Here is a 23,375-nt window from a genome sequence, read left to right on the forward strand (position 1 = left end):
AATTTTATTATTTTTTTTCTACAATTTAGTCAAACTTGAAGCAGTTTGACTTTAACCAAAGTCAAAACATCTTATAACATGAAACGGATGAAGTAGTATTTATGGACGCGCTTTTCATGCTACAAAATGATTTTTATTTTACAAAAGCTTTCTTCATTACTTTTTCGCGGATAACTTTTTAAATCCTCAATTCTTCGCTCATTTTCTCTCTAAGCCCTATGATTCTTAGACCCTATCGTTGTTTGTTGTCTTAGCTCCAACGTCACCAGTCTGATCCCATCGTTGTCGCAACCAGCTTCCCCCTCGCCTCCAAGCACAATTTGTCTACTCCTCGCCTGTCCCCGATTAGAACTCCTTTTGCTTTTATGATTACCACTCCGAATCTTGATCGACTTGGTTTAACTAGGGACAATTATTGAGCTATGTAGTGGTATAGATCTAAAGCAAGTATATATCAAAAGATGGCATGGGCCGATGAGCTCTAAAACAGCACAAATCGACCCACAAGCATCATGATGCGATGAGTTGGAAGCGGCTTTGGCCGATGAGTTCCATGGTTGGTGATTGCGACAGTGGCGAGACCCTCCTAGTACAATCGTTATAAATCTACCTCTTCCTTCTCTAGATATGCCTCTTTCCTCTCTAGCCGCCACCCGCCCAGAAACCATGCTAAGGGAAGGGGGTCGTAAGCGTCACGTAGGGGCATGCCTATTGCACAAGGGGCTTATGGGTGGCAAAAGATGTAATTCCAAGCTTGATTCTTCAAGGTGAAGACAATCTAATGAAATTCCTTAAGGTTATTATGGTATTTCTTACTCCCTCCGTCCCAAAATAAGACAAACCCTGGGTTTCCGTGTCCAACATTTGACTGTCTGTCTTATATGAAATTTTTTCCCCCAGGCCGGGCCCACTTACATCTGATAGATTTCATAGGTCATAGACTGCCCTGGTTCCCGGTCGGTCACCCATCCCAAATTGCTCCAGGCCAAGCACGCTTAACCCTGGAGTTCTTTGGAGATTGGCTTCCGGAAAAGAAGTTGCAACTTGTTGATATGAGTATTCTATTAATCCTATTAAGCCCTAGGCCGGGATGTTACAATGATAAAACATGATTAATACTTTTATGCGTGACTTGTCTTTTTAATTTTTTTTCATAATTTTTTTAAATAAAATGGACGGTTAAACGTTGGACACGGAAACCCATGATTTATCTTTTTTTTTTTTATGGAGGGAGTACTATGGAGGGCGATCACATCAATATCGACAAAGAGAAAACACATCAGTATCGGCAAGAGGAACCTCCCACATTCCTATCGGCGAGTCCACGCTCTCTGCCGGGCACGAGCTAGGTCGAGCTAAAGCCGCCACACCAACCTAACCAGTGCGAGCCACTCACTACATTAGTGTACCGGGAATGTCCTGCATCGATGAAATGAAAGGAGAGGGTTAAGTGGTCAACCCAAGAGTATTCATCTGGTCACCATAGCAATATTCATGTGCCATAATGGCACATCACTCCTCCCCAACCCCACAAAACCCAAATCTTTGTGGCCCACATAAACAAATCACCAAAGATTCCCTTGCCATCATCATCAGAATTTAGGGCTCCTACCCCCCCTTTCTTCCTCCCCCAACAAAACCTCACCTTCACCACCCTTCCTCTCATCTCTCCCACTGTCTCTTGCACACACCCCCACTTTGACTTTGACCACTCCTCTCCTCCCCATCACTCTCACTCTCCTCTAAACCCTGCACAAAACCCTCGTTTAGTGGTGGTGGTGGTGGGATGGGGAACTGCGCCGCGTCCCGCCTCGCCGGCGGCGGGGGCGGGGGCGGGTGCGGGGACCCCGTGGCGGTGTGCCGCGACCGGAAGCGGCTCATCAAGGCGGCGGCGGACCGTAGGTTCGCGCTGGCCGGGGCGCACGCGGCGTACGCGGCGGCGCTGCGGTCGGTCGCCGACGCGGTGGACGTGTTCGTCGCGCGCCACACCGCGCCGGCGCCGATACTCATCACGCTCCCCACCCCGACGGGCTCGCCCCCCGCGTCCCCCGCCCCCGCCCCCGCGCCCGCGGCGCTCGCCTCGGTGGCGCAGGGGGGGGAGGAGGAGGAGGGGAAGGCGGAGGTGGATGACGGCGGCGGCGCGCGGACGCCGGATTTGGGGTGCCCCTACTACTACGCCCCACCGGAGACGGCGACGGCGACGCCGCCGCCGCCGCCTCCTGCGGCGTCGGCGGTTGGAGGGTGGGATTTCTTTAACCCGTTCTACGGAACGGAGGAGGTGGCGGCCGCGGCCATCAGCGACGAGGAGATGCGCGCGGTGAGGGAGCGGGAGGGGATCCCGGAGCTAGAGGAGGCGGAGGAGGAAGACGACGAGGGGGCAAAGTCCGCGGCGGCGGCGAACGCCAAGACCCCCAAAGCAGCGGAAACTTCGCTCGGAGTGACCAAGCAAGAAGAGGCCAAAGACGTGTGCGAGGTAGCGAGCAACAATGGCGGCCGCGGCGGCGGGCTGGAGGTGGCCGTGTCGCAGCCCGGGCGCGAGCTGCTCGCGGCGCTCAAGGAGATCGAGGAGCTCTTCGCGCGCGCCGCCGAGGCCGGCAAGGAGGTCACCGCCATGCTCGAGGCCGCCTCCCGTGTCCCCGAGCTCAAAGGTCTCGCCTTCTCTTAACTGCGTCTCATTAACTTTTCCTCACCTCGATTTCTCTCTCTTTTCTTACTGCCACTTTACTCGATCTATGCCACACACATTGTACTGCCAAGAAGGGATGGACAAATCCCTTTTGCTGTTTGTGGAAATCGCAAGGTTTTTGGGGGTAAAAGCTGCGAGTTTTGAGTGGTTTTGGATAGATCTTTTTATATCTAAGAGAAAGGCATTTGTTATAAACTTGGATATACTGCCTTTTTATACTCAGGGTATCATGGAATTTTAGATGGTACTGTTCTTTGTTTAGGACCGCCTGTGCCTCTGGAGATTAGACAGAGCATATTTCTTAAAAAAGTGCCTTTAAATATTCTTTGGCTGATGTAATAGCCACCCACTGTCAATTTGTTATCCCCTTTTCCACTTTGCAGTCATTTCATTGGACCATTTTATATCCCTTTTGATGCTACTATATGGTGTTCTTGATGATTGTTGGTAGCCAAAGGAATTCTTTTCGGGCTTCAAAAGGCTAAAGGCGCCTGCTTGATGATCAGTATCATGAATCTGTTCTTTCAGTCCTGTTTGAGCAATTCATTTGATACTATTCTTTGGTCGACAGTACATTCTTAGCCCCCTTTTTTTTTCGGGAATACTGTTAAGTCTTGCATATCTTTGTATTAAGATTGAGGAGTTTGACCACATCTGAACATTATTAGCACATGGTATTATCACTTACTAGTATGTGTAATATTTAACTTTGAGGTTTCTTGGTGCAGAAAATTCATCAAAAATAATCCATGCCATTACATGGCACCGATCCCCATCATCGGTGTCCTCATCCTACAGGAGTGAGCTGGGAGCCAGCTCGAACAGTTTGTCATGGACAGACAAGAGTGAAACTAAGAGTGATATATTCGATGACTATGGCGGAATGAAGTCAGGAAGTCACTCACAGACTTTAGGGAGATTGTATGCCTGGGAGAAGAAACTCTATGAAGAAGTTAAGGTGTGTTATTGATACTTTGTTGATGATTCCATTTGATCTTGCTGAGTTCTTTTATCTGATTGCCATTTGACTTTCATTTCGCTGCATAAATAAAGAACATGGTGTATATTAGATTATCTTTACGTGCATGGTGCTATTGTTCCATCTATGGTTGAAACAACTAATTTTCTGAGCTAAAGCGGCACTACCTGATGATCAAATTAGCGAATGAAGCTAAGTCTGAAAGCTACATTGGGTGCATTGTGGATACGGCCATATGGTTCATCTCACCAACTTTGTTAGATGATGTTCGAAATACAAAGTACCACAGTTTATGTTGCTTTTGTGTCCAGGAGGGTTTCGCTGCTCTTGTCTGTGGGATGTTGGATGTTTTGGCAGGTTCAAGTTTTTCAGACGTTCCTTTTCTTTGTCGTTTGGCCTGTCGTGTAGGTAGAATGTTTTGGGCGGTGTTTCGAAAGCTGGTATTCCCAGCAATACTTTGTTCTGAACATGTTATACTTTAGGTAAAAAGCTGGGCCATGGGCCTTTTGTCCAAAAAACAGTTTATGTTGTTTGTTAGCTCTCTGATTACTTCATCTTGTACTCCGGTAGCATGTTCAGTCAAGACATTTTGTTTAGTTATCTAATGTATTTTCATCGTATTTGATACTGTTCAGGCTATAGATCAAATCCGACAAACTTATGAGAAGAAGTGCGTGCAGCTGAGGAACCAAGACGCCAAAGGTTCAGAACTGCGCTGCGCTGAAAAAACTAGGACAACTGTTAGAGACTTGTACACAAGGATCTGGGTTTCTCTACGTGCAGCGGAATCAATATCTGATAGAATTCAAAAATTGCGGGATGAGGAACTGCAACCACAACTTGTTGAGCTTTTGCAGGGGTAAGCTGACCTTACATCCGTGTGTGGTAAGTTCTGCTAGTCCCATTCCTGTTGTTAAAACTGATGGTTTGCTTGCCTCCTTGGCAGGCTGACAAGAACTTGGAAAATAATGGTGGACTCACATGAAACCCAGAGACAGATAATGTTTGAGGTGAATTCGTTCACCTGCCCTGCTTATGGCAAATTCTGTAACGATGCCCAGCGGCATGCTACTCTTAAGTTGGAGGCTGAACTGCGTAACTGGAGGTCCTGCTTTATGATCTATGTCAGTGCTCAGAAAGCATACATTGAAGCTCTTGATGGCTGGCTCTCCAAGTTTATCCTAACGGATACCATCCGTTATTCTCGAGGGATATCGTCGATTGCTCCTGATAGGTCCAGTGCTCCACCTTTGGTCGTGATTTGTCATGACTGGTACACTACGCTGTCAAAGTTTCAAAACAAGCGGGTAGCTTTCACCATGAGAAACTTCATCAGAAGCGTGAGAGTGCTATGGCTCAAGCAAGGGGAAGAGCAACAGCAGAAAAGAAAGGTGGACAGCCTCGCGAAAGAGATGGACAAGAAGATCAGTGCTTACAAGAGAGCAGAGAACAAGGTTATTGAGACCAAGCTTCTGGAGCACAGACCTGAGCAGGACGCGAAGCAGCGCATGGAGCACCTGTCGGAGAAGAAGGAAATGCTGAATGTGCTGAGGAAGAGGGTCGAGGCCGAGAAAGCGAAGCACCACGCCTGTATGCGCGATACGCACGATGTTACTCTCAACGGGTTCAAGATCGGCCTGGCCAGCATATTCGAGTCGCTGACCGAATTCTCCAAGGATTCCGTCAAACTCTACGAAGACCTTCTAACGCATGCCGAACCCAAAGGTTCGGAGGACGCTACCGAGAAACGGCCCTGCGTGGAGGGGCCATACTCTCAGATTTCAGTGGATGCTACATGACTGTCTCAGTGCCCCCACATTCAGTAGGAGCTTGTTGCATTTGCCCCAGTTTTTGGACCCCTAGAATGTGCGTGCTGATGTTAACCTGTAGAGTAGTGTAGTAGTACCATGTTGGTTGTGTGTGGTGGGGCGGTAGGGTCATTCTTGTGGGCATCTACTTACTGCTTGTAATTATTCGTTTTAGTTTGATATCAGAGAGGATTGATTCTCTTTGTTGCCGTTTTCTTGTCGCACCACATGGTTACCCTGTCATGCTGCAATCTGGTCGTGGTCAATGCCATGATTTCTATCCATATGCTGGCGATATTGGAGCACTGAGCAGGTTTGCACATGCAGGTTCATTTTCAGTAGAAGGCCGAGTTTAGTTCCAAACTTTTTCTTCAAACTTTCAACTTTTCCATCACATTAAAACTTTCATACACACACAAACTTTTAACTTTTTCGTCACATCGTTCCAATTTCAACCAAACTTCTAATTTTGACGTGAACTAAACACACCTGAAATTCTTTTTTGCGAGGTTCTTTTGGATTTCTCCTGAGATATCGTTTTGTGCAGTGGTGTGTATACGTATTTATTATCTCTGAAACTGTAGCTTTATTCATGCTGGGCTATGTAGAAAATGAAGAAACAGAGTCGCAAAAAAATTAAACTCTTGTTAAATGCTTTGTGCAACAAAAAGGTTTCTAGGTTTCCTGAGTTATTTTTGCAAGTCTACATATGTACTATGTACACCTGCATTTAGTTGACAGGACGACGGCACATTGGGCATAGGGCATGCCACAGCAACCAGTTGTCGATGCACCCCAAATGGAAGATGTGGCAACACGCCGGCAATCTCCTGGCAATCTCGCCGGCCTTGAAATCCTACGACAAAATGGGGAAAAAAAAGAGAAGCAAAATAACTCTGAATAAACTGTAAATGATGCATCTCTGATTGTACATTTGTTCATGGAAGATGGGGGAGTGTTAATTGTGGACCGACGGCGGCGACGTACGTGAAGGCAAATGGGGCAGGCGCCGGTGGCGTCCGTCTGCGCCGCCGTGAGCTTGATCACCGGAAGCTGGTCGACGGCGGCGAGCCGCATGCCCATCACCACCGGGTAACTCCGGCCGGTCAGGTCGCCGCTCACCTCTGCTCGTCTATGGCGCGACGGCACCGCGTTCAACTAGATATTCATCAATGACACTGTTAGCTAGCGCTTTCATTAGTTGTTTTAATACTACTTAATACAAAAGGCAATAAATTTCATTTGTCACATCACAGACTGTTCTTGAATTTATGTACTCACTCAAAAGATTCATTTGAAAATGTTCTGTATGGTGCTTTCAGGTAGACAGAATGTAATTAATTAATCCGCATGATGAATTTCAGGAAGTGACAATATTTTCTTATTTACTACTCCCTCCATTATAAGACGTTTTGACTTTGATTAAAGTCAAACTACTTCAAATTTAACTACGTTTATAAATAAATAAAGTAACATTTATAATAACAAATTAGTTTTATTAAATCAATAATTGAATATATTTTCATAATAAATTTATCTTGCGTTGAAAATGTTATTATTTTTTTACAAAATTAATCAAACTTAAAACAATTTAATTTTGACCAAAGTCAAAAACATCTTATAACCAACCTGAAACGGAGGTAGTACCTGGCTATCCAACACCGTGGTTAAGGTAGGGAAAACCGAGGTGCGCACGGTGAGGCGATCAATCACAAGATTCCAGAACACAAGCAGCTGAGCTACGCAGGAGATCGGTTAGTCTGCAGCCATGGCGATGAACATTCTTTTTCTGACAAGAAACACGAAGATAGCTAACCATGAGGTGAGCTCGAGTGGCGATGGAGTACTCCTCGTAGCACCAAATCTTGGCGAGCGAGTCGACGACCTCCATGGCGATGAAAGCTCCGGAGATGGCCCCGATCAGCGTCCCCTGGAGCAACCCGTCCTCGCTGACGAAGCCTGCGATGACGCCAGCAATGGCGCCTAGCATCATTCCGGCTTGCACGCATGCAGAGGCAACAGATAATAACACATCATATCACACATCGTCAGTGATCTGATGCATATCTACATACAATAATCTGAAAGAGAATTGACACTAGGTAAACTATTACCTGTGGCGAAGACGCAGGTGGCTAAGCAGCGGGCGAGTTTGCCGGCGACTCGCCGGAGTCGGGTGGCCAACGAGAGCATCGCCGCCGCCGCCGTTGCTTGCTTGCTTGCTTTCGCGCGAAAACGGGAGCAGCGCAGCTAGCGAGTTTGGCGCGAGATACACATGGGTTTTAAAGTGGAAATAGAGCACGCAGCTAACCGGAAACCGTTTTAATCACTCGGGACTCGGGTGGATGTCCACCCGTTTATGATATATGTCATCTAAATAGTTATAAAAAAATTTAGTTGACATATAATAAACGAGTGGATGTCCACTCGAGTGATTAAAATCCATCTCCCGCAGATCACTCCAAGCTGGTTGGCGCCTGCCTGCCAACCACTAATTAACATTCAGATCGCCAGGCTAGCTCAAGAATTCAGTCTTACTCCTACATTAAAAGTTCAGATCGCCAAACGATACGATAAGAATTCTTTAATCATTCAGGTATTGAGCTATTCGGCATTGCATTTCATTTCATATTTCCATTCAACATTTCAATAGTGTGCAATATAATGTCGACACAATCATTGGTATATATCTATCCAACGGCTGCTAATGCTATAGCTAGCTACTTGTAGTCGTCGATCCGGTTAGCTTTCCCTGTCTGAGAAGCAGTGCGTGCACATCATCACAGGCCTTTGCCTACAGTGGCGGCAGGCAGGTTTGTGTCGCTACCACGGGTGAGGAATTACAACGATATGCGTCTATTTTCCTGTGGCAGCTTGACTACAACTGTTGAGGGCAAGCTGCATCATAGCAGATAGCTTACTAATGCAAATTTAAATTCAATTTCTACTTATCACAACAAAAAAAATAAATTAGATTGGGAATTAATTTTTTTTCTCTGTGATATGTAAAAGTTAAATTTGAACTTATATATTCGTAGAGTGATACATCACATATTAATATATCTTCTTAAATTTTTTATAACCATTTGAGTGCCATGCAAATAACGAAAGAACATCATTTCAAAAATTTAGAATAGTTTCCTCTTAGCGCAAAGGTTAAAATTTATACCACCCCGTCTCAAAATGTAGCTATTTCTAGCATGGTAGCTTGTCCCAAAATGAAGCTATTTCTCCACCTACCCTCTCCTCTGAACCAATCACAACCATTTTCTTCACCTACTTTCTCTTCTCCACCAATCACAAGTTCACAAACCTCCTCTAATCATTTATACCTAGTTTCTTAATACCCGTGCCTACCCCAAAAATAGTTATATTCTAGGATGGAGGAATTACTATCTTTGTAAAAAAGGTGCGGATAGGCTATTGCCCAATCCGCGCCAAAACCGACATGGCAACAGCTACACCGATCGATCATTCATCCATGATTGTGCTTCAACTGCAAATACTGCAGATAGATAACACTGGTGTACGTTTACCGATCAACGCCGTGAGGTGAGGAGGCCGGGAATGGATTGTATCATCTATAACTGCTAATGGGCAATCACCAATCAATTTCACCATCCAGGTATACTGCTCCTGCTCTACAAGTAGTAGTTATGGATGCAGTTCTCTTTCAGACGAAAAGTTTGATGACGGCAAGTCGGCAACCAGAACCTGAAAGTTGATGGGAAATTGCCGCCGGCGATCGATCGACCAACCCGGTTCACAATCGCATCTGTATTGTACTATTGTCGTATTTGACATATGCACGGAGAGGCGGATTCGTACAACTGCCCATTTGTTGGCTCTTCTCTGCTTATACTCTTTTGTGAAATTCCTGAACATTCACCCGCCTCAATATTGTCTTGAGAAGATTTCATGACTAGACTGAATCTCATAGCTACTCCCTCCCCTATAAAAATCAAACATAATACAAGATTATTATACCACTACGCACCGTTTAGCAGTTTAAAAAACGTGTCACGAAAATCTTAATCTTCATCTAATTTTTGTTTGGGAAAAGAACGGAACATAAGTTGTAAGTTGTAGTCAAGTTAGAGAGTAATTTGTCCTGCTTAAAAAAATACCAAAATTTTAGGATTTGCCTGCATCGACACCTCCATCCTTGGGCTCTCCAGGGATTGCCTTTGCAAGCCCTGTCCCAACATGTTAAGAGGCTCATATCAACGCGAAAAATACAATTTCACACTTTCACATCCCTTATCTTTTCTCGCAGAGGTACTCCTTCCATCCTAAAATGTAGTAACCTAAGATATGTTTAGTTTTATAGTCCTAGGATGTCTCAGCTCGTACTATATTGCTATATTTTGGGATAAAGGCAGTACTCGATGCCGTCGTTTTCTTTTCCTTTCCGATCTTGCCCTCTCAACAGTCTAGATTTGGTACGCGTGAAAAAAAAGACGCGAATATTAGGAAATAACCTAATATCAAATAATTAGAAGGGGTGAGGTTTCGAACTCAAATCGTAGACCACCACATTATGAAGCTAGCTGCTAGCCGGTAGCCGGAAGACCCTTAGTTGCCGTGGCAGAGAGGCCCTAGTTTTTACTGGCGGTAACCAGGTAACGTGTCCGGTGTGCCTTGTGTAATGCATTCGCCTGCACTGCAAGTGCACAGGCTGACACTGGCGTCGGCCGTTCCGTTGGAGGAGACATGCAGGGCAGGCGACGACTCAGCTGACACTCTCTATCCGGCCGGGATCCATGAAACCAACTAACAAAACAGCACGGGCTGCCACAGACGCGACGGCCCAAAGGCCGAAATCCTGCAGGGGTCAAACGCCCACCACCGAAACCACGACGCGCGCCCACGTGAACTCACCCCCGTCCGTGACACGCCCGCGCACCATTTGCTGTTGCGTCGCGTCTCCTCACCTGCTCGCTTTTGTCCTTTTCCCCTAACTTACCTTACATAATTTTGAGACATGGTGAGGGCAGCTCCCGTTTCAGTTCCACCTATTCTAAAATACTCCATCTTTTTCTTAAAACATGTTTCACCGTTTGTCTTATTCAAAAACTTTTATGAATATTATTCAAAACCTTAAGTAGTAGTAGTATATTTAACATTGAATCAAATGATAGAAAAAGAATTAATAATTCCTAAAAATTTTTGAATAAGACAAACGATCAAACATGTTTAAAAAGGTCAACAACGTCAAATATTTAGAGACGGAGGGAGTAGATTTTAGTCAAACAGTTTTATCTCCACCGAAGATAGAAACGGATATGGGTAGAACGCTTTTACAAGTTACTTCACAGCTTCAGTCCACACCAAACTTTTAAAGCTAAATTTAAAAGTTTCTCCCTCTGTCAAAAAGAAAATCCAGTGTATATTTAAACATTGGATTTTCTTTTCTGACGGAGGGTGTAGACCTCTACAATCAGACTTTAACATGGCTGCGAATCTATAGAGTTTTTACGATTACCGATAAAAACGCTCACCTCCATCTCGCTGCATGCACCACGACGAGTTACACGGTCACGACCAAAAACACGTACGAGCGGAACACATATCGTTGCTTGCTTGCTTGCTTGTTTTGGCATGTACAAAGCGTACTACTACTGCTACGCTACTTGGCATCGGCGCCGGCGTCGGCGGCGAGCTCCAGGCGGCGCCACCGTGCGCGGCGCGCGGCGGCGTCGGCGTCGGCCTCGGCCAGGCGCGCGGCGAGGCCGGCGGCGCAGCGGGCGTAGGCCCCCGGCGCCACCCGGTCAAGCAGCGCACGCACGCTGGCCGTCACCTGCTGCACGCACCTGCTCCAGTGCCGCTCCAGGTTAGCCTCCATGCTCGCCACGAACGCCGGCAGGATCCGCTCCTCCATCGCCGCCGGCCCCGCCGCGCACGCCATCGCCACGAACCGCTCGTTGTTCCACACGTACAGCGCCCTCTCCGCCACCTGCAAAATCACACGCAGCACACCGAAATTAACACCGCAACTGCTGGTCCAAGATTTGATTATTTTTCCAACCTGCTAAAGTGAGTGTGAGTTAGGCCGTGTTTAGTTGTTTTGGCGAAATTTTTTTTTTACACATACGGACACACATTTGTAGAATTAAACGTAGACTAATAACAAAATAAATTATAAATTCCGCCTGTAAACTATGAGACGAATCTATTAAGCCTAATTAATCCATCATTAGTAAATATTTACTGTAGCACCACAATGCCAAATCATGGCGTAATTAGTCTCAAAAGATTCGTCTCGCAATTTGCATATAAACTGTGCAATTGGTTTTTTTTCATCCACATTTAATGCTCTATGTATATATCCAAACATTTAATGCGACATAAAAGTTAGAAGTTTGAAGTAAACTACACACAGCAACCACTATGGCAACAACTAATGCTACTATTACTAGTACTGATGATATCAACAAAGGCTGGATTACACGACAAGAAAAGTGCAATCGGAATCATATCCCTCTTTATTACCGAAAACTTTGGATCATCAGTTTGTTACAGGTATATTCAGATGCAGAAGCTTTAGATCAGTTTGCTACAGCTACTAGTATATTCAGATGCAGAGCAGAGCATCATCAGTGTTCAGTACTCAGAATATAATGGATATTCAGAAATTGAATGGGTTGGGATTTTGAAGATGGATTGGATTGCGTAAAAATGGAGTTTATTTTTGAAACTGAATTACACGAACGCTGTACGTGGAGTGGACAGATTAAAGTGACGACGCTTTATAAAGCCGCTTTTTATCGAAACTTTCAATCACACCGAACTTTTTTCCCCACATGTACCACACTAACAGCATGGGGGGCAGAATGGATCACTGAGATGAATCTGCTCAAAAGTTCACTGAAATTTTGCTTAACAGCGTATATTCTGAAACCCATTTTTCAGATTAATTTTCAATTTCAACTGCTCAAAGTTTAGATTTCTGAAACTGAATTCCACAAAATTGTGCTGATTGATCCTAACATGTAAAATGTACAAGAAAATGTTGGAAGCAAGAGGTAATTATGCATGTTGGAAGCAAGCAGTAATAATTGAAATGTGAAAATGTAGTTAAAATCGATGGTGAAAATGGAGCAAGAACACAAACCTGTGAGCTGCAGCTGCTGACGCAGCGGGCGATCCGGGAGCAGACGGGGACGACGAGCTTGTCGAAGTGGTGCTGGTCGAGGATCTCGACGATCTCCTCGAGCTCGTCGATGAGCAGCACCTCCTTCTGGCAGTTGGTCGCCGGCCAGTGGCGGAGGATGTCCCTGACGGCGGCGCCGGCGAGGCCGGGGTCCTTGTGGACGAACTGGAGCACGCAGTAGGCGAGCTGGCGGTGGTACGTGTGCACCCACCGCGTCCGGTGCAGCGGCAGCAGCACGCGCGCCATGAACGCCCGGTGCTCCTCCTTGAGCGGCACGGCGAAGCCGTTGATGATGCTGCCGCAGACCTCGAGCAGCTCGCCGACGCCGCAGTGGCGCTCGGCCTCCGCCGGGGACGCGTCGTAGACGAACCGGAGCAGCGCGGCGGCCATGGTGCGCCGCATGAACGCGCGCTCGCCGGTGAGCTTGGAGTAGAGCAGGTGGTAGGCGGTCTTGAGGCGGTCGCGCTCACGCGGGTCCTCGGAGGCGAAGAGGGTGACTAGGCCGGCGAGGAAGCTCCGGTCGACGTGGTTGCGGAGCGCCCTGGCGTCCGCCGCGGCGACGGCGGCGGTGAGGACGTCGTAGACGAGGTGGAGGTGCGGCCACGACGGGAGCAGCACCATCACGGGGACCTCGTCGTCGAGCACGTCGGACGGCGGCGGGAGCGACGACGGGTAGGCGGACGGCGGCATCGCCCGGAACAGGTTGGCGGCGACCATCTTGACCAGCGCCACCATCACCCGGTGGTCCAGCCCCTGCTTCCTCTTCCCGCTCGCCCTCACCGCGGCGAGCACCTCACCGAGCGCCTCCGTCTTCGCGTCCCTCTCCTCGCCGGACTCCCCCCCTGCGGCGCCGCCACCATCGACGAACGTGAAGACCCGGCTGCACGACTCGATCTTGGTGATCAGACGATCCTCCTCGGGCTCCGGCGACGGCGGCGGGAGCAGCATCGCACCAACGACGACGTCGGGCTTCTCGAGCTGGAAGAGGTGCAGCAGCGTGGTGGACCTCCTCTTCCCCGACGACGGCGGCGGCGGCGCCCCCCTCACCACCACCACCGCCTCCTCCGCCGCGGCGGCGCCCATCGATCGAATTACCCAAGACAGCTCAGGGAGGGGAGACGACGAGGTTGTTGTCACGGGAGGGCAAGCAAATTAAGCAAGGAAGCTGGTATAGAAGCGGCCAAAAATGGCGGCGGTTTGGTTGCGAGAGCTTGGAGACGAACGCCGAGCTGAGGTGCATCGCCCTAGTTTTGGAAGCAGCGTGGGTTGATATAGGGCGGGAGAGAGAAACAATGTGGAGTGGAGGGAGGGGGGTTTGGAGGGTAGCGCATGGGACCCGTTCATCCTCGAAAGCAACGGAGGAGATCTTCTTCGTCTTGGTGGTGAGGCTCACTGCCTCACTCACTACTGCTCATGCTCAGCGTCAGGTCAGGTCATCAGGATTCAGGCCGGGGTAAACTCGTACTCCCTGATCCCATAAAAAAACAAAGGTAGTCATAAGTTTTTAGCCAAAATAAAACTTCCTAAGTTTTGGCAATGCTAAAATTTTGGCAAGATGGCAATATTACCAAAATTTTAGTAGAATTTTTTATGTATTGACCAAATTTAGCAACAAACTAAACGTAGACATTATTTTGGCAACTTTAAAAAAAAAAGGTATGGTTGAAAATAGTATCAAAGTGAACAAGCCCTTCATGTCCAATTTTAATCGTCTGTCTTATTTAATTTTTTTAAAAAAACATTAAAAAACATAAGTTACAAATAAAGTATTATTCATATTTTATCATCTAACAGCAATAAAAATATTAATCATAAAAAAATTAAATAAGACAAACGATTAAATTTGAATACGAAAATTTATAGCTGCGTCTAAAATAGAACGGATGGAATACAAGATATAATGTATCCAAACAAAAAAAATATTTAGATTTGTAATATTAGAATGCCTTATATATTTGTTGGTATATTTTTATGAGGAAGCAGGTGGTCAGGAAATTCAGAGAGAAAAATCCACTTGGATTTAGCCGGATCGATACATGCTGCTCTTGGTTACTGTGCGCTGTGCGCATGTGGTGATGTGGTCCCTTTGATTGCTTCGTTGGTTCACAGGTGAATGCTGAGAAGAAGCTAAAACAACCAAGCAATCGATGCCCTACAGCTGATTATAAACCGTCATAAAAAAGATAATTTGTAGATAAAACTTTTTTATACACATTATCTTGATGACTTAAAAGCCCAAGCTAAAAAATAAAGTATGAAGGAAAAACATTAAAATCAACTATAAAATTTTAATTTAAATTTTAGCTACGTCTCGTTGGTAAATGGTAAGCTGGAGAGCAAATTTTTGCATGCATTTCCAGTGTTGAGCAAGTTGACTGACAGCTTAAGCCTACAGGCTGCGGTCATATGAACATGGGTTAATTTGCAGAAGCAAACAGTAGATTGGCAAGCGCAAATGCCATCATTGGGACAAACCAGGTAGGCAGGTACAATAGTACAATGCTACATCCATGCATCAGATTAAATTAAATAAACAAAAGAAAAAGAGGAGATGAGGTGGTGGCAAACATAAAAGATGATTGCTTGCTCCAACAGGCTCACAGTCACAGGTTAATTAATCTAATTGCAGAGAGTAACATACTACTAACACAAACCAACCAGGCAGTGGGATCTGGGAAGAAGCTGGAGTCCCTCACACGGCGAAGGAAAAAGGTTCACATGTAGACCTTAGCCCACAGGCTCAAACAAGATTCTGACCAATTTGCTCCTATTTCATTTCTTGGAGAGGCATATCCCTGTGTCCGGTTGTGCCTCATGCCTGACAGTTCCCCGGTAGATGATTCCAAGCGAGAAAAGATGCCCTACTGCCATGTGATTGCTTGCAAGCTAGGAAGCTTAGGCTTGGAATTGATAGGCGAATCGAGTCAGAGCGGTGTACCAGTGCAAAAAATGCAGTTGCATGAACCGGCCTAACAAGACGCACCGGCCATTCGGTGAGCCATGCATGCATGCCAACACCACAAAAGTGAATCTTGCATTACCTGAAAAGAAATAAAGAACCTGATTAAAGGAAAGTGTAAGATAGTGCCAAGCATGCAGTTTCAGAAAAAGGTGATGTTGTTGAAGCATAATTAACATATATTAAGCTGCAAAAAGTACTTGTGCGGTGCTTACTGACCTTTGATTTTGTCCTATAGATTACTCATGGGCTCATGGCCCATGTACAGATCATAATAGTTTGTTTTATATTTGCTTGCCTTTTGTACCTGGGTACTTACACAAATACAATAGAGGAGATCATTTGATGTGCCAGATAAGCATTGGAAATGAGATTTGGAGCCGCGTAGATTATCTCAATCATATCTCAACAGTCCATGGAAACAACAGCAGAAACAGGGAGGCCATCCTGTGATCACCCATGAGACAAGGCTGACCCCTGCTGTTTGATTCTATCAGCCGACATTTTGCAGATATTCCAGATGCAAACTCCCTGCAAGAAAAACTGAGAGACATGTTGCACCTAGTTAATCATGCAAGTGAGAGCATAGCTCAAACAGAATCCACTATACTATAAAGACAACTGGTTCTGCACGGTGAATTTGGTAAGCTCATAAAGATAGAATTCAGAGAAAACACAAACTTCTCAAGCTAGAGCAAGACTAATATTTCTAGAAGGAATATAATTTCCATAAGATCGAAGATAGTACACACGGTTAAGTTGTAGTCGTACGACATAGGATTTGCCTACATTCTACAGCAGTTCAAATTGCAAGGACTGCTGTTATCTGGATATTAAGTCAGCACGTTTGTTAATTAATGCAAACCATGAAGCCACATAATACCAACTGCTAAAGATCGAACCATCCTAACATTAATTCTTCCTGTAAAGTTCAAATAATTTGCATAGTACAAGGTACGCTTCCTTCACCAAATAAGTGTCGTACGTACTACTTTCCAGATCACAGTCAACATATATAGTTGAGTGATTGAAATAGTTGATTATCAGAATCTGCACGATCAGAAATGCAAGCCACAGATTACCAGATCAACTTTTGTCACAAGTTCTGAACAAAAAACCAAAATGTTTCTTCCTTTCACAACTATGTATAGTCTCTACCCCCAACATCCACACGCAACCCACTCCATAAGGACTATAACCACACTAGCCAAAGAACAGGCATTCTGAAAAATTTCAGTTCGGCAACCTCATCATTTTACCCAGGAAGCATCATTATTCCTCAATGAGGTAGGGTACAGATCACAATGTAATACCTTTTTTATGAGATTGCACACCAATAACATAATAAACATAAAGATCATCAAGCAGATATTGCCCTCCACAATGCATCATTAGCTGGGCGGCTGATGAAACCCCGGTCCACCATCATCTCCACAAGCTCTTCATGCCTCCTGAGCTGACCAGCCTTCCTCAACAGGGCCAATACCATATCATAGACTGGCTTTGTGGGTTTAAGGGCTTTCTCCTCAACCATTTCCCTCAGCGTCATGTGTGCACGTTTCCAGTTTCCCCTTCCACAGAAGGCCTCTATTAGAGCAGCGTAAGTATTCACATTTGGCTCCACTCCCTGTGCATCCATGTCCTTCTTTATCCTCAGCACCATGTCCATTGACTTCTCCAAATTGAACAATCTCATAAGCAAATTATATGTGACGACATTTGGCTTGCACTGCAGCTCCTGCATCCGCTCATACAATTTCCGGGCAGCATTTACATTGCCAAGCACAAGCACCAGTTTCAGCATGGGGTTAAATGTGTGGCAATCAGGAATGCAACCCTTGGCAATCATCCTTGTGAGCATTTTCATCGCAGCATCAAGGTTACTCTGCCCCTTCCCACAATGTGTCTCCATCAAGAAATTGTATGTGATAATGTCGGGCTCACAGCCGAGCTGCCGCATCTGGTTGTGCACCTGCAGAACCTGCTCGGATCGCCCAGCCTTGACATGCGCCCTCATGATGGCATTGAACGTCGCTGTGTTCGGCGGGCACCCAGAGTCGATCATCTGGCACAGGAGCTCCTGAGCACGGGGCACCTGCCCTGCACGGTACATTGCATCAATCACCGCTGTGTATGTATACACATTTGGTGTGACCCCAGCTTGCTGCATTTCAGCGAACACCCGCTCGGCCTCATTGAGCCGCCCAGAACGGCACCACGCGTGCACCAGCGTTGTGTAAAGCACAACATCCGGCGTAAAGACGGACTTGTAACTGTCAAACATAGCCTGGGCCTCACTGGCAAGGCGCTTCTTGGAGAGCGCCCCAAGAAGAGAAGCAAGCGTGGCCGGGTCGGGAGCCCCGGCGCCATACTCCTCCATGCGGCGGAAGAGGTCGGAAGCCTCCGACGGCATCTCCGCGCGGACGTACCTCCGGATCAGGGCGAGGATGAGCTGCGCCGAGATGGGGACGGAGCGCTCGCGCATTTCGTCGAGCAGGTGGCGGGCGAGGGGAAAGTGGTGGTGCTTGGCGAGCAGGTCTATCATGGCGGCGTACAAGGCGGGGAGCGAGTCGGGCGGAAGCGACGGGAGGACGTGGTGGAAGAACGCCACCGCCTCGGGGAGTGGGACGCCGCGGCGGAGCGCGAGGAGGCGGCGGAGGAGGCCGAGCGGGAGCTGCGGGGAAGGAGGGGAAGCGAGCAGGCCGGAGAGCGCGGAGGAGAGCTCCGGCAGCGGCGGCTCGGAGGGCGCGGTGGCGGGCACCGGCGCGGCCGGGTGGGCGCGGCGGTGGTCGACGAGGGCCGCGTGGAGCGCGTCCAAGAGCTTGGTTTCCGCGGTGGTCAGCGACGGAGCCAACGCGGGCTCCGGCTCCAGCTCCGGCTCTGGCTCCGGCTCCGGCGGCGGCGCCAGGGTTGGCGCGGCGTCGCATAGACGTCGGAGGTGGCGAGCGGAGGAGGGGAAGAGGTGGCGCTTGGGCTTGAGGAGGAGAGCCATGGCGCGCGACGCGGAGGTGGGTGGGGGTGCTCGGTTTGCCGCCGCCGGAGTGGAGTATAGTAGTAGGGTTTTGGTTGAGAAGTTCGCTTGGGCCCAGGCTTTTGTGGGAATACGCGGCCCAGTATATTTTCGGCCTATTTATCTTGTAAATGTAATGGGCTTTTCTTTCTTAGGCCCACATAATCACTAGTTTGGGCTTTCACGTTGGATTCGATCGGAAAATGGGCTTGGCTGCACGAATGCACGTGGCGTGGATCCAATTCATGGCTGGATTGGTGGCCACGTGGCGTGAGAGTTGACGTGGACGACCTTATCGTGACGGCATGGGCGCCCACTGCACCATATCTGTTGTTGTCAAGAGCTAATGAACGAGATTACGAGTCATTAACCGCTGCAGGACGACGGTCAATTCGTTCATCCAAGCTTTTTGGAACCTACGTGAGGTGTAGTAGGCCATTCCTAACCCAATGATTAGGATAATGTCCATAATATTAAATAAGTTGTTACATGAATGAAAGATGATGTGATGTGACAAGTGAATAAATGAGAAAAGAGAAGGACACCAGATCTTGCGTGAGACATGATTTCTACACAACATCCAAGACATCATGTGATAAGTAGCATTAAATTTAAGTATGAAAAAATGGTGTTTGCATTGAAAGAGTAGTGTATAGTATTAATTTCTTGATGATGTGAAGTTTATGAAAACTATGTCTAGTGTTTTGGGTTGGAAATGGCCATATACAAATCAATTTACAAGGGACCTTGAGAATCTCGGAGAACAATGGTGTCGCGCACACAATTTATGACGACAAAATGACGCATCTATGCACCATCATATCTACGTCGAGGTGTCATCCTTCATCCAATCTTGAATAACAATAGCATATCGCGTGCAATTTCTTTTAGACTTTCATACTTTGCTAACTTGGGTAGTTTATCAATCTCATCTCGGTCAAAATTTAAATTTCAAAACTTCAATTTTAGATATAGAATTGATTTTATTACTAGTACGTACTTTTCAACGTTGTCTATTTTTCGTAGTTGACCTTTAAACCATAAGTGAATGATACACTATGCAAGCATAGGAGGTGCTACACCGCGGCTTTGGCAGCCACAGTTGCCACCATACATTCTCTTTTTTTCTATTGTAGCTGTTGGTTGCCAAGTAGCACTGCAGAACATCTCTGTATATGAAAGTTTATTTAAAATTCTTGCCAGTTGTTTTATTCATATTTTCACGTTATCCATAGCACAGCCGCTAGCCTTTTCTCACCATGGGAATGGACGCATTCTTCCCTGATTTGCTTCACAGTGAGCATCACATCCTTGATTAATCTGTAGATCTTTTTCAGAGGCATGCATGCTCTCATCGGTAAAGTTTTTTTTTTAAAAAAAATACTTGCTTTATTGCCTATTGAAATACTCTCTTCGTTCCAAAAAAAAAAGACAACTTAGAAGAGAGTACGTATGTTGTCTTTTTTTAAGATAGAGGAAGTACGTAGTAACTAAGATGTCGTTCTGCAGGAGAAAACAACCCAGCGAACATTCATACGCAGCATTACTTTCAAGCTGATTCTCTCAGTTACTACTAATCATATTGATTTTTTTTCTTTTAAAAAGAAGGAACTGGTAAAGTTTACTAATTCTAGGATTGATGAATCATGAAGTCAAATCACACATTGCATTTTTTCAACAGGTAGAGTCAATTTTTATTACGTATGCCATACAGAAAATTCAGAGTTCCATACATATACTTGTGGGTGGACGTACGCTAGCGAGTAGTATTCAAACTGGACGGGTGTACTATAGGATTTACATAGAACGACCACTGGTTCTTTTTTATACGAAACATATATATGTTCGCTGGACTAATCCAGCACAATGGGGCCCGCGGGGTATTTTAATACGTGTGACTGTGTCTCAGTCAGTCAAACCCAAGAAAAATGAAAAACGTTTTCATCGTTTTCCCGGTGAATTAAAAAATCGTATTGCCCTCCGCAAACGAGAGAACACAATCGATCCCCACGCGTCGACGACGCCACCGACACCGTCCGTCAGGCCGTCGCATACGGATCACTTGCATTGCAGCACGTACGCCAACCAAGTCGTCGATCGGCCGTGGTCACGGCCACCGCCGGAAACTCCGCGGCCCTGCACCCGCACCTGCGCCCGCGCGTACGTTTGACGCGACGAGGAAACTCTCTTGCGCGCGCACCAACCGTGGCCGCAGGTCGCATCCAATCCACAGCCGCGGTGCGCGGCCGCTGCGGCTAACCAGTCCAAAGTCTCGTCGCGCATGCAGCAACCAGGTCTCGCGTTTCATTTCCAAACGCAAGCAAACGGCCCGTTCAACCGAACGTACGCCGCGTCGGATCGACCGGTGCAGAGACCGCGTCCCGCCCAGGAAAAACCCAACGCACGCCCAACCCCCCACCACACCACTGCTCGCTGTCACCGCCTGCCTCGCGCCCGCGCGCGCGCTGGTTGGTTGATTGATAGCTGTGTTTCGCCGTGAATTCAATACCCGCTCCTCGCTTTGACCACGCACGCACACGCGAACACACGACAACGCACGCGAGTTGTTATTATTAGTCGCGGCAGCTAGCCATCCCATCACAATCTACTCGTATAATCGCATTCATTCACCAACCCTAAACATAATCATCTCATGCCCCTCTGCCTGTGGTATATAACCCAAACTAAAGCCGCCTAAAGCTACATCGATCTGCACACGACAAGAGAACCAAAGACACAATCCGTACGCACGCACACATCATGCCAATGGAGAAGAAGCACAGGCACGCGAGGTCCAGGAGCTTCAGCGGCGGCGCCATCGTCTCCTTCCTCAAGAGCACGGCGGCATCCTTCACGGCGACCACCACCACGGCCTCCGCGCCGCCGCCGCCGCACGGCAGGTCGTCGTTCAACCACCGCAACGCCTTCTCGGGGCCCATCGTCTCCATCGTCCCGCCGGAGGCGCGCGGCGGCGGCGGCGGCAGCCGCCGGGAGCACCGCTCCGGGTACCGGACGCCCGAGCCGTCGTCGCCCAAGGTCTCCTGCATCGGCCAGATCAAGAAGGCCAACGCCAAGAAGGTCAAGGCGAGCTGCAAGAACGGCGCGTGCCCGCTCCCGCCCCGGCCGCCGGCCGACGCCGCCGCCGCGCGTAGGCAGAAGAGCTCGCTCGTCAGGAGGATGCTCTTCCGCCGCAGCAGGTCGCGGAAGGCGTCATCGTCGTCGTCGAGGGACGGCGGCTTCTTCAAGGGGAGGACGGCCGGGCGCGCCGGCGCCGCCGTGGCTGCGGCGCCGGCACCGGCGGGGCTCGGGCAGATGAAGCGGTTCACCAGCGGCCGCGCGGCGTTCGAGGACTTCGACTGGAGGGAGGCGGAGAGGATGGCGAGTGACGACGACGACGACGTGCTCGTCGCGCACTCGGCGCCGCTCGTGCTCGGCGGCGGCCTGGTGGCGTCGGAGCCGAGGAAGGAGGTGAACCTCTGGAGCCGGCGACCCATGGCTCCTCCCACTCCGCTTCGACTTCCATAGATGACGTCAGCGTGCATGAGCTTTTGCATGCGTGTTCATCGATCTGTTCGTCCATTTCTAGGCCCAAATGCGAGCGTATTCCCATTCCAATGTAATTTTTTGATTTTTTTTTGTTCTTGGAGTAATTTGTACAGTCATATACTTCACACGAAACTGATCAAAAGTACATCGATAGTTGTTTTTTCTTCTCCTTAAATTTTAGATGTGATGCTTTTGTTTAGAAAAGAAGATACAACGAAAGAGAACAAAATAATTAAAAAAAGGTTGTTAGATGAAAACAACTTGTTGTTTTGATAAGTATATGAATGGATTTCGTGTAAGATGAGTCTTGGAATATGCTTGACAACTCAGAATTCATAATTGTTGGATTGAGTCCGAAAACGGAAGCTACAGGATTTTGACTTATTAGTGCCTGGAATTGTCACGAGTTCAACTTTTCTAATTAATGTTCTGCTTAATTTCTCCGCACATTTTCTCTGAAAATCCGGCCTCCATCGAGCGTGCAGTTACGACTTGTGAAAAATAAGTTCGGTCAGCACAAGCCAGCCAGTGCTGACAAGAGCCAAGCCAACCATTAATAAATGTCCGAATGATGATTTTTCAATGGTTAATTAAGTGGTGCAGGACTTAATTTTAAAAAGCTCCGTACAAGAGTGAATTGCTCATCAAGTGGTCTGAAAAAATTCGGATCGAATTATCGGAGTAGACGCCGAATTTCTCCGAGCTTCGCGAATGCGGTACGTGATTCATGGACCTGAATATGCGGCTATATATCTTTTTAGCGTTCCAAAGAAGCAAGCTAGTACTAATATGCATGATTACACCAAGTTTTTCGTCATCTTTTTATGCGCGACAGCATCATCAGCTAGCACTTGTTCGTTTCATACAATTCATCTCCATGTCTGTAATTAAATTGCTGATGTCATTTTGCGTACCGTCTCCATTTCAAATTACCTGTTGTTGTCCTAGGTCATTGCGTACCCTCTCCATTTCAAATTAACTGTCATCCTAGGTTATCTTAAATTAAAACATTTTTAATATCTGACTATCAATTTCTATAAGATCATAACTTAATATCATAAGATTTATATTTGTTGATTCACTATGGAAAATACTTTCATAATTTATAATTCACATATTGCTAATCTAAACAACTTTTTTTTACAAAAATTATGATATAAAATAGATATGTTGGACTTAAAAACAACAAATAATTTAAACGGAGGGAGTATGACTTTTGGAGGCATGCAGATCG

General features: G+C 47.1%; 5 protein-coding genes across 11 annotated transcripts; 2 read left to right on the forward strand and 3 right to left on the reverse strand.

Moving 5' to 3' along the window:
* The first annotated feature begins 1,632 nt into the window (after positions 1-1,632).
* On the forward strand, positions 1,633-5,682 carry LOC4347740 (protein ALTERED PHOSPHATE STARVATION RESPONSE 1). The gene is made up of 4 exons (XM_015755131.3): positions 1,633-2,648; positions 3,415-3,644; positions 4,301-4,524; positions 4,612-5,682. Exons 1-4 carry the CDS (start codon positions 1,787-1,789, stop codon positions 5,462-5,464), a joined length of 2,169 nt encoding a protein of 722 aa, XP_015610617.1. The 5' UTR covers positions 1,633-1,786; the 3' UTR covers positions 5,465-5,682.
* A 416-nt stretch (positions 5,683-6,098) lies between these two features.
* LOC4347741 (NEP1-interacting protein 1) lies at positions 6,099-7,773 on the reverse strand. 5 transcript variants are annotated; one of them, XM_066304309.1, is made up of 5 exons: positions 7,588-7,773; positions 7,290-7,471; positions 7,103-7,207; positions 6,448-6,631; positions 6,099-6,329 (listed from the first exon to the last, which is right to left on the reverse strand). In XM_066304309.1, exons 1-5 carry the CDS (start codon positions 7,664-7,666, stop codon positions 6,163-6,165), a joined length of 717 nt encoding a protein of 238 aa, XP_066160406.1. In that variant the 5' UTR covers positions 7,667-7,773; the 3' UTR covers positions 6,099-6,162. The 5 variants fall into 5 exon arrangements, with proteins under 5 accessions (XP_066160406.1, XP_066160407.1, XP_025876287.1 ...); XM_066304310.1 differs by having other exon boundaries at positions 7,121-7,207; positions 7,588-7,768; XM_026020502.2 differs by having other exon boundaries at positions 6,461-6,631; positions 7,588-7,768.
* Positions 7,774-10,757: 2,984 nt separating this feature from the next.
* On the reverse strand, positions 10,758-13,867 carry LOC4347742 (serine/threonine protein phosphatase 2A 57 kDa regulatory subunit B' alpha isoform). The gene is made up of 2 exons (XM_015755578.3): positions 12,588-13,867; positions 10,758-11,429 (listed from the first exon to the last, which is right to left on the reverse strand). The coding sequence occupies exons 1-2, from the start codon at positions 13,707-13,709 to the stop codon at positions 11,103-11,105; spliced, it is 1,449 nt and encodes a 482-aa protein (XP_015611064.1). The 5' UTR covers positions 13,710-13,867; the 3' UTR covers positions 10,758-11,102.
* Positions 13,868-15,186: 1,319 nt separating this feature from the next.
* LOC4347743 (pentatricopeptide repeat-containing protein At1g20300, mitochondrial) lies at positions 15,187-18,609 on the reverse strand. Of its 3 annotated transcripts, none has more exons than XR_001548594.3 (3): positions 16,899-18,609; positions 15,905-16,128; positions 15,187-15,667 (listed from the first exon to the last, which is right to left on the reverse strand). XR_001548594.3 is itself a non-coding variant. In XM_015795870.3 (2 exons), exon 1 carries the CDS (start codon positions 18,575-18,577, stop codon positions 16,946-16,948), a length of 1,632 nt encoding a protein of 543 aa, XP_015651356.1. In that variant the 5' UTR covers positions 18,578-18,609; the 3' UTR covers positions 15,187-16,128; positions 16,899-16,945. The 3 variants fall into 3 exon arrangements, 1 of the variants encoding a protein (XP_015651356.1); XR_001548593.3 differs by having other exon boundaries at positions 15,805-16,128; XM_015795870.3 differs by having other exon boundaries at positions 15,187-16,128.
* Positions 18,610-21,299: 2,690 nt separating this feature from the next.
* Positions 21,300-22,316, forward strand: LOC4347744 (uncharacterized protein At1g76070). Its single transcript, XM_015756660.3, has one exon. The coding sequence runs from the start codon at positions 21,356-21,358 to the stop codon at positions 22,118-22,120; it is 765 nt and encodes a 254-aa protein (XP_015612146.1). The 5' UTR covers positions 21,300-21,355; the 3' UTR covers positions 22,121-22,316.
* Positions 22,317-23,375: the final 1,059 nt, after the last annotated feature.

This window comes from Oryza sativa, chromosome 9 (assembly GCF_034140825.1).
Source record: "Oryza sativa Japonica Group chromosome 9, ASM3414082v1".
In the NCBI taxonomy this organism is placed as follows: Eukaryota; Viridiplantae; Streptophyta; class Magnoliopsida; order Poales; family Poaceae; genus Oryza; species Oryza sativa.

Coding starts and splice junctions, on each gene's coding strand:
- LOC4347741 (XM_066304309.1), bottom strand. CDS start 7,666: ATGCTCTCGTTGGCCACCCGACTCCGGCGAGTCGCCGGCAAACTCGCC. Junction 7,472..7,587: donor CACCTGCGTCTTCGCCACAG/GTAATAGTTTAC, acceptor CATGCGTGCAAG/CCGGAATGATGCTAGGCGCC. Junction 7,208..7,289: donor CCACTCGAGCTCACCTCATG/GTTAGCTATCTT, acceptor TGCGTAGCTCAG/CTGCTTGTGTTCTGGAATCT.
- LOC4347740 (XM_015755131.3), top strand. CDS start 1,787: ATGGGGAACTGCGCCGCGTCCCGCCTCGCCGGCGGCGGGGGCGGGGGC. Junction 2,649..3,414: donor CCGTGTCCCCGAGCTCAAAG/GTCTCGCCTTCT, acceptor TTCTTGGTGCAG/AAAATTCATCAAAAATAATC. Junction 3,645..4,300: donor AACTCTATGAAGAAGTTAAG/GTGTGTTATTGA, acceptor GATACTGTTCAG/GCTATAGATCAAATCCGACA.
- LOC4347742 (XM_015755578.3), bottom strand. CDS start 13,709: ATGGGCGCCGCCGCGGCGGAGGAGGCGGTGGTGGTGGTGAGGGGGGCG. Junction 11,430..12,587: donor TCAGCAGCTGCAGCTCACAG/GTTTGTGTTCTT, acceptor GTGATTTTGCAG/GTGGCGGAGAGGGCGCTGTA.
- LOC4347744 (XM_015756660.3), top strand. CDS start 21,356: ATGCCAATGGAGAAGAAGCACAGGCACGCGAGGTCCAGGAGCTTCAGC.
- LOC4347743 (XM_015795870.3), bottom strand. CDS start 18,577: ATGGCTCTCCTCCTCAAGCCCAAGCGCCACCTCTTCCCCTCCTCCGCT.